At 37.6% G+C, this 13,458-nt stretch overlaps 2 protein-coding genes across 2 annotated transcripts; both read left to right on the top strand.

The window, feature by feature from the left end:
- Positions 1-3,469: 3,469 nt before the first annotated feature.
- On the top strand, positions 3,470-5,896 carry LOC146485006 (uncharacterized). The gene has a single exon (XM_085103744.1). It carries the CDS (start codon positions 3,965-3,967, stop codon positions 4,856-4,858), a length of 894 nt encoding a protein of 297 aa, XP_084959870.1. The 5' UTR covers positions 3,470-3,964; the 3' UTR covers positions 4,859-5,896.
- Positions 5,897-7,742: 1,846 nt separating this feature from the next.
- Positions 7,743-13,304, top strand: LOC146485005 (uncharacterized). Its single transcript, XM_085103743.1, has 4 exons — positions 7,743-7,989; positions 9,050-9,101; positions 9,777-11,746; positions 13,105-13,304. The coding sequence occupies exons 1-3, from the start codon at positions 7,966-7,968 to the stop codon at positions 10,517-10,519; spliced, it is 819 nt and encodes a 272-aa protein (XP_084959869.1). The 5' UTR covers positions 7,743-7,965; the 3' UTR covers positions 10,520-11,746; positions 13,105-13,304.
- The last annotated feature ends 154 nt before the right edge of the window (positions 13,305-13,458 follow it).

Raw genomic sequence — 13,458 nt, 5'->3', positions numbered from 1 at the left:
TGATAAGGCCCATGCTCAAGAGTTCTCATCTGGTACTTATTTATTTATTTATTTATTTATTTATTTATTCGTTTTTACTCACTTAGTTACTTTCTTCTTTAATTAACTGCAATTTCTACTTTTTCTCTTAAGCTTTAGTGCCAACCAACCTCATACTTGTAAATACTACATATCTTTACTCAGCTCGATTAGCTTTTTAGTTATACTGAGAAAATTTATCTATTTCTGTATTAGTATATTATGTTGCAAATTAAGACTTTTAGATTTTTCTCTTGGTAATACAGCTTACTTACTGGATTGCAATTTGAGCAAATTGGTTTATTTCCTCAAGTTCATCCCATAAATTCTGGAAAAAATCGCTTAGCGCTGAGTACTGTTTATATGTTCTCTCCAGGCAAACGCTGACTTTAACTGACATTAATGACTTTTTAAAATACTAATACCAAAGCCACCAAATTTTGTACCTTTTCGATCCAAACATTTACGTTGAAACAATCTGGTATGGCACGCAGTGACATGCATGATGATGTCACGCGGGTTGCTGTTTCCATGGCGAAGAGACTTTCACAGCCTTTTCGAGATTCTGAATGTTTTCAGAGGAACATTCAAACTTCATCGTCGTAACTTTTATAAGTTTATATTATTTATCTTTCGTTACTCTACGTTTTTCTGAAGATTTCAAGAAATCAAGACATCCAAGATTAGCACTTTGACTACTTTGGCTACTTTGAGACAATGACGTAATGTTCCCTTCATGATTGTTCCTCTTTGGACTCTCTGACGCAAAGGGATTAATTGGTGGCGACACAGGATATTATCAAGAACAGTGGCAGATAGGTCTTTTTCTCTTTTATGCTACCTGTTCTTTACTTTAATTTCGTAGGAATGAACTTCTCTCTTGGCCAAAAACAAGCTGAGTCGTTGTCTTCCTTTTCTTGCGTTACTGGCGAGGGGAGGGGATTATTTAGCTTTTATACGTAATACTTTCGCTGCCCCACTAAAAAACAACGTGTACAAGTTAATACTAGCTGCAAATATCGACCTAAGTCTCAACTCACCTATTAGAACCGCCACTCTGTTTATTCTTTTCTCGGTTACAGTCAACTCCCTTTAATGCGGACATCCTCGGGACCGCGAGTTAGTGTCCTTAATAGCGAGGGTCCGTATTAGCCGGAATTTATTTCAGTCAAACGTCTGCAATTCATTTTTGCCGGGGATTTAGCTGCTGTCTGTATTATCGGGGTGTCCGTAATAGCGAGGTGTCCGCAAGGCGAGAGTTGACTATATTAGGGTACAGTGACTTTTAAAGTGAGTTTTAATTTATGAAATGTTTGTTATGTTTCAGATTTCATTTGTTCTTAGCTTTACAAGATTTTTATTTCATTTTTTCTCAAAAATTCATTTTTTAGGAAAATAAGCCAATAAAGCTCTTGAATAATGCTAAATTCTTTTTGCTTCACTAAAATGCTCGAAGTAATGTTACCATAATGTTAAAAAATCTTAGTAATCAATCTAGCCCATTTTGCGGAACTAAACTGAAATGGCCTTGCAAGTACATTTATGTACCGCGAATGTTATGTCATAGCTTTATTCCTCTAGAAGATATGATAAGGCAGAATCTATCTTCACCCCCTCCTTCCCCATCCCCAGAGTCAGGAACTCCAAACAATTTCAAACAGGATAGAGTTGAGGTGGACAATGTCAGGTAACCCCGCTATTATAGATAATATATAATAACGATTTTGGATAATTCACCATTCCTTCTCAAATGGGACTGAAAAGTCAATATTTGGCTGTCCATATTATATTAATGCCTTTTCACCTGCCTTGCTACATTTTATTTTATTTATTTTATTTTTGTTAAATCTTTCATCGGGAAAAAACATACCGTCATTTATCTCATTTTTTAGTGTCAGTAATGCCATTTGTGAGAGAAGAAATTAATAAGTTTTATTTACATCGCTGATAAAAATATTGAAAAACCAACATTCACTTGGAGTTGCCAGTTCAATTACTGTGACTGTTATCTGCTGTTGTTTAATTAGGCCATAACTGTAATTAAGCGTTGAAGTGTTATTGTAACCTGTGCTAGCCTTTGTTTAACTGTTTGTCCACCTGTGTTGTTTTGAACGTTATTAATGTTGTACAAGCTAGATTAAGTTTCCTCCAATTACATTTCAAAGAGCGCATAACTTAATGTTGTGTTAGACTTTTTAATGAAATTACCTAATTGCGTTGCTTCTGTAGTTTGTCGTAAATACAAGTGCTTTGTAAACTATTCTTTGGTTACGTTCTGGTTATGTTCTGGTTACGAAGTGAATTAAACGCCGACTGTTGGACCAAAGTTCTGTGTGCTGTTGATGTCTCCGAGATAACGTTCCTGTAACAGATCCCGGCCTCTTCGTAGCCAGCGAGTGTCTTCCCCAGGTTTGCAGAGTCTCGCCCCGAGGTCTGTTTAAGTGCTTCCCCAGGCCCAAAACTTGTTCTCACACATTCTCGTGCAAGAAAAATAGATAAATCCGAATCTAATGACCTGCAGCGTAATGATTTAAAAACCATTACGCTTTGTCGAAATGAAAACTACAGGTAAATGAACGAGCTCTTTTTCTTGTGTACACAGGAGATTTCTTGATCGTGATAGATAATGTAAAATTCCCCATAGCCACTTACAAAAGTATATTTCAATGCACTTAATTTCATTGAATTATTAAAGAGCTAGTATCGATATTTTTTTAAGGCTTCGATCGGCCATCGTCGTGTTAATCTCTCCGTTTTCCTTCGCCCAACAGACCAATATTATGGCCGTTTTTATTAGTTAAAACCGGCACAAGGAAACACTGACACTCGAAACATCGATGCTATATGTTGTTAGTAACATTAAGTTTCCAGCACTAGGCTAGCTTAAAACCACGTGGAAAGTGGAGTAATTCAAGTACTTTTATCATAGCCAACTGAAGACGCTCAATTTTTTAAACTACCGATCTTGGTTCGTCTACACTGCTTCCAGTTAATTATGAGACGCCTCCTATCATTATTTATTTATTTATTTTTTATTATAATTCGTTTTACTCAGTCTCACCGAGCCTTAAATTTTGAAACCACAACGATTTTTTGGTGAAGCTGTTTACATTGTTGCAAAGATCTCGTATTCGTTAAATTAAGATGTACTATTGTTGGCCATATATGTAGACGCCTCCTATAATTTTTTTTAATTTATTTTATTTTATTTTTTATTATCATCCGTTCTACTCCGACTCACCGAGCCTTAAATTTTGAAATCACAACGATTTTTCGGTGAAGCTGTTTACATTGTTGCAAAGATCTCTTATTCGTTAAATTAAGATGTACTATTGTTGGCCATATATGTAGACGCCTCCTATCATTTTTTATTTATTTTATTTTATTTTATTTTTTATTATCATCAGTTTTACTCCTTCTTACCGAGCCTTAAATTTTGAAACCCCGCCAAGTTTTCGATGAAGCTGCAAAGATGTACTATTGTTGGGGTCATTGAATTCGGAGACAATTTTGTTGTACTAGCATCTATGCAATATCCTCGGTTGTTTGTTTCACCTTCTTTGATCACCTGCTTGCTTGAAAACGTAAAACTGCTGTAAGAAAAAAACTGGCCTAAATTTTCATCAGTTTTGATAACTGCAAGACAAATGTAAATGGAATTTTCCGTGCTAGCTAAGGATCATCATGATTATTAAAGAGAACTAATTTTTTTAGGCGACGGTATATTGGTTAAAGAGGACAAAACCTCAGCTGCGTATCTTGCAAAATGAAAAAAATTATGCAAAACTCTATTTTACATATAAAATAAGATATTCTATCTGTCACAAATTTCAATAGACCATTAAAATTGTTTGAAATGACGCACGACCTAAGCTAAATCAGAATGTATTTCTTAATCCTCAGCGGATTCACCTTGTATCGACAGAAGAAACCTGCTAGTTAAGTTATGGAGTTTCCTGCTGCGGTTAGAGTGGCAAGTGGATCATTATCGCTTATCCTGGCTTTAGTGACGGGTTTTCCAAGTGCCATCGTTATTATTGCGATGGTTAAAAACCCCCTGCACTTAACACAAAAACCCGTGGAGAGAATTGTACTCTTTATGGTCGCTCTTTTTTTCTTGGCCGCTACGATTCTTCCTTACTTTGGTGTCACTGAAATCCTTCGAGGCGCTAACGGCGAAGAGACTGCAGAAAGCTTTCCCACCTTCGTTTCCGTCGTTGTGGACTTCCTCATAGGCGGCAAGCTTTTGCTTTTTTTACTGTTCAACATTGAACGATTTGCGGCGTATGCCTACCCACATCTTCACCGCTCAAGATTTACTAAACGCTCCACGACGTGGCTTTGTGTTCTCGTCGTAGCCCTTTCTTTCTTGTTTTCACTTTTGGCAGTGACCGGAATCCACGAGAGAATTTATGATGGTGTGTTCATTCATTTATTTGCTTCTTGTTCGTGGTTGGCACTCGCTGCGATAACCGGTTTAACATACCGGAAAATTAAATACCGAAAAACAAGAGTACTTCCTGGCGACGTGGCAATTCAAGATCACCTCCCGCATTTGAGAGAACGAGCGGAGATGGAAAGAGTAAGATACGCTTTGGGGGCACAAAAATATTTGCTCCAAGTCGCCATATGGTTTTTTCCCTTCATGTTGTCGATATTGACTTGGTACATTGTAAAATTTATTAACACTGTAAATAATGACTTGTTGGAAACCAATGCAGGATTTTTTTGGCAAAGATTTTGTGTTCCGCTGGCTTTTATTACCGATCCTTGTCTCCCTCTCTTTATGATCTTTAACGAGTATTCTCGCACAGTAAGGACCATTTTTTGTACAAAATGACATCCAGTGGTTGTGAAAGAAAACAATTTTTAGCGTTGATTAAATTGTTATTGAAGTAGGTTGCTACGAAAGCGTTTCATAGCCGTCAACCTAAATGAAGTTTGTATATACAGTTACTTTGATATACACAATGTCCACGGTTATTTTATGAACGCACGATCTGCAGTGAATTCGAAGCCCAGTGGTCGTGTTATTTTTGGACCTTATATTGTTGAAACAAAATTAGTTTTGAAATTTTAAAGGTAAATAGAAGCGTGACACAAAGAAAATAATTTCAGTAAATCAGATCGCCTGGAGTCTTGACTAATTTTCTTGTGAGACAACAAAGAATTGTAAATTTTGGAAGCTTTTTGCATGAACGTGGTTATGAGAATTTAAAGTCACTTTAAAATAGTCAATCTTCAGAGTAATATTGCAACGTAATCTGCCATCAACAATTGAAACAGTGACATAATTTTGCTTCTTAAAGACGTCTTATTTAAAGTCTTAAGTTGCACAATCGGATTGCGGAGTGACGCTCACTTGATAAACTTTTTTTCTTTTTTTTTTTTTCTCTCTTTCTTTCTTTTTTTCTTTCTTTTATGTTTTGGTTCATAAGATCGTCTAATTTTGGGGCTGAGCTAAACGTTTTTTGGGCAATTTGAGAATGTGTGTCATTACTGAATAATACATCATTCTCATTTGTTCACCAGGCTTAAAATATTACATCACATTTCCTTTCATTGCGCATATGCCACTCATTGACATTTCAATCCTAGCAGTATGCAGGATGTTTGTCCCACGAACCTAGTTTAATGGCCTTAGCTCCCACGAGTCTCCTGTAGCTCAGTGGTAGAGCATCCGAACTAGTAATCGGAAGGTCTTAGGTTTGACTCCTGATAGGAGCACTCGGAATTTCCTTTTCCGAGTTTGCCTGTGTCATTACTGAATAATACATCATTCTCAGTTCTTAAGATGTTCTTATATTACCTGTTAACATCTGTCCCTTTATCATTTGGGTTAATTGGACTGTATAGACTGAATTTTTACATGCATTATTTTAGCCGTATTTATACTGTTCATTTTAAAACATTTGGTCAAAATAAAAATTGTCTTAACTGACTCTCACCGTAATGTTTTTAGTATGTTCTTAAATTTTAGTTAATCTCAGCCTCAACGTTCTTACGAAAAAGGTTCTTATAGAAAAGAGTGTATTTGTTTTCATTTGACTTGCTATTCCATGTTAATCATAAGAGCTCCCTAACATTCATTTTGGTCAGATGCGATGAGAAACAAGATTTTTCTGTCGTAAATCGGTCACCTCAGATGTTAGGGTTAGAATTAACCTCAGGGCCGAATATGTCATTGATTGATTGATTGATTAATTTATTTACTTTCGCCTCCCCACCCCAAAATAAATAAATATATAAATAAATAAAAATAGAATAAAATAAATATAAATTGCAGAGGACGTATACAACCACACTATAACAGCATGTGAACCCAAACTCACTTCCGGTGTGTTATATAGGTGGGCGTTTAGGACCTCGATTTTCCCATGAAAAGTAACAAGGCTTCCCATAATTACGGGTCTTCGTTGGCATTTCTTACTTGATGAAAGAAGTAGCAAATAATTTAAAATTAAGGAATGATTCATTTGGAAACAAAAGCAGATGCATTTATACAACCCAGTCCCCCTGATTATCACGGTATTCAAAACGGCGGGCGGCGGCGAAGACCCTCGGTCAAGCTGCAAATCGAAATCGTCAAGTACTGATTGGTCCTGATTTTGTAGTGTGTTCCAAGGGTCTTCCGCCATTTTGAATATCGCCAAGACCTTGGAAACGACAGGTTTGTACGATTGTTGGAGATATGCCAAACAATCCTTACTCATGTTATTCTCTTCACTCCTGATAAGCGTTTATCAAGCTCTTGTTCATGTGAACTAAAACGTCAAAAAGGCAATATTAAATTTTGTATTTTTGCGCTGGCTGAAACTAACGCTAGGAATCAAGGACATTCAATGTTCTACTTGTTGTTTACTTCAGTTGAGGCACAAAACTGACACAAACCTCAAACTGCAATTTGCAGTTAGCGGTATAAGTACTTCTATATGTCTCTCTTGATTTGCATGGACACAAAATTCTAAATATCTAAATACAGTGGAACCCCGCCTAACGACCACCTCGTTATTACGACCACTTTTTTTTGTCCCAGCGAAACGTACGCCCATATATTTCCTCATATGCAAACCCTGTAATGCGACCACCCCGTTAATACGACCATAACCACATTCTGAAATCCCAACCTGTATAATCCTTTATAATTTTGCCCCGTTAATACGACTACGCAAACCAAATGCAGCTGTAATATGTCATGTTACTGATCACTCATAACATCAAATAGCAAATTACAATAACGTGATAACAATAAAAAATTAACACCACCGTGGTTTTACATCTGCTTAGCTAAATTGCAAAGCAATTTAGTCAGTCATTTAACTTGTTTTTAACACAGTTTGGTTTTTTCACGCGGCTACCTTCCTGCTCCTTGGCTCTCTATAAGGTTTCGCCTGTTTTGTGAACATTTCTTACAGAGAGATTGTTCTGAAGGTCCAATAGGTTTCTTAGCATTTCTTAGCATCCCGGATTTTTATTTAAACATTGTAATTGTCATGTATATCTGTCAAGATGCCACTTAAAATAGAATGCTCGTGAAATCTGACCCTACCCCGTTAAAACGACCAAATTTTCATGGCCCGTTTGTGGTCGTATTAACGGGGTTCCACTGTATCTGTAAATATCGTGTTCGTATGGTATCGATTAAAAAAAAGCAGTATCGACTCGTCCTAACAATAATGATCACTACGATACGGCTGTGCCAACAAGGCGCGGTTCCACGGCTCTCTTGGTTTTCTTAAAACGCGGTTGTTTTATTGACTGTGACGTTTTCACTTTTACGCAAATTTACTTCAGTAAGGGTTTGCGTTCTTCTCCTAATCAAACTGTGAATACCTTTTTAAAGAGAAAGCATGGTTGGTCATCCTAAATCATAATTTACGGATTCATACGCTCGCTTTTTTCCGAGTTCATTATCATCTACGGTTACTGAACACCCAGGAAGTAAAAATGAGGGCCATTCGAGGTGTGACGGTAAGGAACAAATTAAGAAATTTTAGGGTCGTTTTAAGATTGACTTTCAGTTATATAGCCATACTATTGCATTTCCACCCTGTATTTATCGATGTATTTTGGTCTGTATTTATGGATTCTTGCCAGTCTTTCGTCTTTGAAATCCTGTGAAACTTCAGTTCTCATTTCAAAACTTTATGAATTGAGATATCGAATTTCTGTTATTTAAGAATTATTTAAGAATTATTTTATGTTTTAAAATTTTGGTAATCAGTTAAGAATGTAAATTAAATCAGATAATCAGATTTTTCTCTGTATTCACAGCGGAAAAGATTTTTAAAATCGGCTTTGGTCGCTGAATTGTCAAAAATCCATGGCAACAAAACGTGTTCAGTATGAACGCGCTGATGTTAGTACAAAAGAATTTAAATTAAAAGTTTCTTTTCACCATTCTGATTAAATTTGATAATGTGACACATTACACGAGAAGGCGAAAGATTTCCTTCTTGTGATTAGCGTTGTAGAGTAAGACTTGAATCTAACTTAACTTTTATACCTTTTAAAAACCATACATAACGTTCTCCATCTATATATAGTAAACGTGAAGTTTCCTCTTCAATACTTTAGCGATGATTCCATCTCTGTTTTACTCTAAGGGGTATGGTTTTTGACAGGTTTTGGTCTGAAATAGGGTATGATTTTAGCCATTTTGGTTCGGCTGAAAGTCTGAAAACGAGTATGGATCAGAAACAAGCATGGATTCTGAACCAGATCTCAAAAAGGGTACCGGAAAATTAAACATTTTGGTCTGATGTAATAAATAGAACCAGGGTTTGGAGAGCCGAGTCACACATCCCCACCAGATATACCAGTTAAATTGTAATAAAATGTCTAGTAGTAATTCTTAATAATAACTGAGAAAAATAATAAGCCTTTGCATTTTACTGTTCTCTGTTTTAGCTAGCACGTGCACGTAGTTGATGTCACCTTGAAGTGTGGCAAAATTTTCTGGATCTAAACTGGTCAAGAATGCATGATTTTCTTTTCCAAATGTACTCACTACGTTTATTTCTCTTTTCAGCTCGTCTTGTTCATAAATGTGTTCTTCGCCTCACAACACATCTCCGAGACAGGTCAGTACTGAAGTATTTTATCTTTTCGTTTTATTTTATTTTTTGTTTTTTTCACCTTGAAACATCGCGTACCTGTTGCCACAACAAAAGAATATCCTAAGAATATGCTGGGTGTAGTAAATAAACGTAAGAGGGAAACAAGCAGGGTATTTCAATGTGCGACTGTGGAAACCTCCTTTTCATAGCGTTAATCGCCTTTTCAGCAACCGGAGCATTTTATTGACCAACACCAATGCTGAGCTTAACACATAATGTCTATGTCAAGTACAGCACTTCCTTTTAAAATCTTTTTCTCAGCTTAACCTAGACCTTCTCCCACGAGTTATATCCAATCTGGGTATCAAGAATCGAGGACATAAAACCTTTCAACCCCGAGGGGGTATTCCCTAAGCTATTTGCCGCACCAAAGGGGTTTGGTTGCTAAGCCGTTTTCGTCTGAAAATGATTTTGGATTCTAACCAGATAAGAAAATAGTTATGGATTTCAGCGGCCAGGTCTGAAAACGGGTATTGGACAATTGCATAATTTGGTCCGAAATGGGGTCAAAGTTTGGAGGACTAGGCGGGACACCCCCACTAAAAATTCCAAGGAGTTCAGCTCAGGGCTGAATTTTCAACACACAAATAAGGACATGAAGCTTTTTGCCTAATACATATCTCTGAAAAAACTTTTTAGGTGCCCTGCCTATCGGATGGGGTGAAATTTTCAGCGAAAACATAAATGGAGTTTTTCAAGAAATAAGTCTTGAAGTAGAGCTACCCTCAACCATTGAAAACGAGGAAGAAGCGATTGACAACTACGCAGGGGCAGCTGTCGAGGGCACAGATGATAATGGAGCTAATAGCGATGAAAATATCGAAGAGGGAAGCGGCAGTGAGGAAACAAGCACAGCCGGATCCGGAGGTGCTGTCGAACCCTCAAGTGGAATTAATAGCGGGAATGAAGAAGGCAACGAAGAAAGAAGCGGTGAAGAAGAAAACGGAGGTGAAGAAGAAAACGGAATAGGAGAAGAAAGCGAAATTGCAGCGGAAATTGGAAGTGAAGAGCAAAGCAGCATTGAAGAAGCAAGTGGAATCGAAGGAGAAAGCGGAAGTAACGGACAGAGTGAAAGTGGATCGAGTGGAGATTATGGCAGTGGAGTGGTGATTGGGGAAGGGAAAATGTCCGGTGAGGGAATCGAAACAGGAGGTAGTTCTGAAGGAAACAAAGAAGAGAGCATCAACTCTAGCGAAGGAAGTGGAGAGGTGGAAAGTGGCTCTGGAGTCATTGTTGTTGGTAGTGGGAATGTATGGTTAGCCGGAGGCGTTCCTCGCATACCTACCTCTAACCCTAACACACCAACAGATGAAATAAAGGATCCCATCGAAGCATTGTTACAGTTTATAAACAAGATGAAAGAGCGGTTACCATCGCACTAAAAACCATATTAGGAGTTTTCGAGGGCAAGATTAAGCTAATGTAAAAGGTGATTTATTAAACTGTAGCGAAGTATATGTTGAATCGAAGACAGAGATAGTGTACGTGCTTTAGTGTTGTCTCTTAGCAATTTTCTCATAAGTTCTTGACAGGTTTAGCTAGACGTCTTCTCTGAAGACTTTCTGATGTTTTCCGTTTGAGCTGGCCAGTCAAATAATGGCCTCCAGGAGGGAGCAGTGGCGGATCTAGGGGAGGGGCCGGGCTCCCCAGCCCCTCTCCCCTTATTTTTTTGTCCAAAACCGAAACACTTCGTTTCAGGAATTTGACGGTCTGAATCCGAAAACTAGAGATGGTTGAGGGTCAGTTGCAACCCCAACAATTAGAGTCTAAATTGCCTTATTTTAAAACCTACTTTCTGGTGTAGAATGCCCCACGACCTTCAATAACAGGTCACCCAGGCTTACACACGATATCCTTTGGAGCCGCAAATGTCTATATATCTAAAATACGAGAATACCCGTCCCCGGGGTTTTAAGGTGGCCATTGTTCCTTCGCCGCAATGCAAATAGAATACATGTAAGAATGACGAAAGAAAGAGACGTGTAGAATAGCGACGATACCAGTATCCGATTGTCTTCCGGAAGTTGTGTCAAAGGTTTTGTTCGTTTTGATTTATTGAATATATTATATTTGTTTAGCAGTCGACTCGCTGTTAACTTTCTCTCAGCATTGGCTATATGCCAGTTGCAATAAAGAGAAATTTTCAGCAACGGTTTGCACTGATTGCCTTAAATTTATTAATTTCGCTGGTAACAATAGTTTTTTCTTTTTTTGGTTGTTTGTTTTTTGTCGAAGGTAAGAAAGGTCTTGCTTTCAGCTGATTCTGCACAAAACGTCATGGTAACCAAACTTCTTTGTAAAAACGCAGCCGGGACCGTAATTTAAACTGTTGACAGAATTTGATAAAAATATGACGTCGTGTGACTTTGTAAAATGGTTTTTAATAACGAAATTCGATTTTGTTTTCTTTCCTTGAGAGTTGTGGATAATATAAGTTGAAATAAATATTCACCGTCTTATAACTACTGAGTGTGAGGCGAATGTTTGTTTTGTCAAGTTCCCCGTATTTCTTGTCGCGGTCGACAGTCTAACAACATTTTGACCACCGTAATGACGAATATCGTTGTTGATAAGAATGCAGACAACGCCAAACCACATTCGATTCATGTGTTAAACACGGAGCGATCCTGCTGAACGGTTCAGACTGTCAATCAAAAATCCAAAACGCGCGTATCGGATTGGTTGATTACCAAAAACCCTATTTTAACACGTTCACGTTCCCGCAACTTCAATTCGAAAGGACGTGACGAGTTGACGGAAAAGCTGTTTTAGTTCGAATTATTTTGTTCAAAATCAATCCAACGAATATGGCTACAGGAGAAGAATTTAGAAAGTTAAGTTATCCGTCTATTTTGAGATCGGAAATTCATTTATCGGCTGGTAAAATCTTATCCTTTCGAGATATTTCCGAAATGGTTAGGATAAAGTTCGTAAACAAACTCTGTCTCGAAATAGGTTGTTCTTCTGAAACCGGCTTCCGAGATGGAATCGCTTCGATCCTTTGTGTCGTTTAGTGGGGGAGAGATAAGTAAAGACACAAAGTCGCGGAAACGAAGCCTAAAAGAAACAACGGAGCGGGAAACGGAGGAGAAAAGTGCAGTCTCTCAAGCGGCGAGCGATCGCACGCAAGACGACGGAGCTGATAATCCTTTTGAAGCCGGCCTCTCTCTCTATTGCTTACTGTATATAATAAAACTTAGAATATATTTGGTACTGGCTAATTTTAATAATGATGTGAGAGCCATTGCCATTATCATTTCATCCATAAGATACATGAGAGCAACATCGGGTCGTGTTTTGTTTATATCTTTGGTGATTTTTCGAATTAGCAAATTATTCCAAAATGCATGATCAGGTACGAAATGTGTTTAGATGTTTTTATTTTTGACTTGTGCATAAAAGTTTAGAATTTATTGCTGCCACTTCCAGCGGATTAGTAGAGTTAGTTTTCACGTATGTGATCGATTAATACACAAGCGGTAATAAACTTGAACCCGACATGACGACTCGAGCGGTCGTTTAGCGGAAAACATCTGCTAAATTTTGAAAATCCTGCCAGTTTTGGCGAACGACACAAACTCGTTTTGGTTATCGGCATGTTCAGATGGAGGGATGCAGATGTCCAGTTCGTCGCAGGCTTCAGTTTATAATGGTTTCGATCTTTGTACTATGTATTTGGTAGAAGGATTTCGAATTTCGAGGTAAGTTTCGTATCATCTTTCGATTGCGGCAACGAAACTTAATTATTTCCGTTATTATCGTTAATCTCGCTAATTTCTGGTGTTTTACAAGATATATAGTTAGCGTTTAGCTTATTTTTATTGATAAATCGATTCCCTCTTCGATTTTACAAACGATAGTTCTTCTCTCTTTTTTCCTCGACCGTTACCGACGCCATCCACCATTATCCTGATCCGTTTGGAAGCCAACAAAGCGCTTCAAAGGGGCGTGTCCTTCCCTTTTATAGGATCGCTCCGTGTTTAAGTTTAATCTGTGATTGGTATTACTAGTTTTAGTATAATTTTCAGAGGTAAAAATTTAAACTACCCCAACCGATTTCGAACTCATTTTCTCTCAAGAGTAGTACATAACGTATGCCTGCTTTCACAGAAATAATTAAAAGCTAGCCAAAGGGCAAACTCTGAAATAAAATTTCAAAAACTTTGACCAAGCCGATCTTTGACAGTAGCCCCGCTGGATCAGTGCTAAGCGATAAGTGCATGCAGCCCGAAATTGCTTGCTTGGTGGTAAAGCGAATATTTAATGTTAAACTCATTCTTTATAGAATTTAAATGTTCATTTTAAACGCTATGATGTGAGT

Source organism: Pavona decussata, unplaced genomic scaffold, assembly GCF_977016875.1.
Source record: "Pavona decussata unplaced genomic scaffold, jaPavDecu1.1 SCAFFOLD_28, whole genome shotgun sequence".
In the NCBI taxonomy this organism is placed as follows: domain Eukaryota; kingdom Metazoa; phylum Cnidaria; class Anthozoa; order Scleractinia; family Agariciidae; genus Pavona; species Pavona decussata.
The sequence above is the reverse complement of the archived record's forward strand: the minus strand, read 5'-3'. Positions and strand labels throughout refer to the sequence as shown.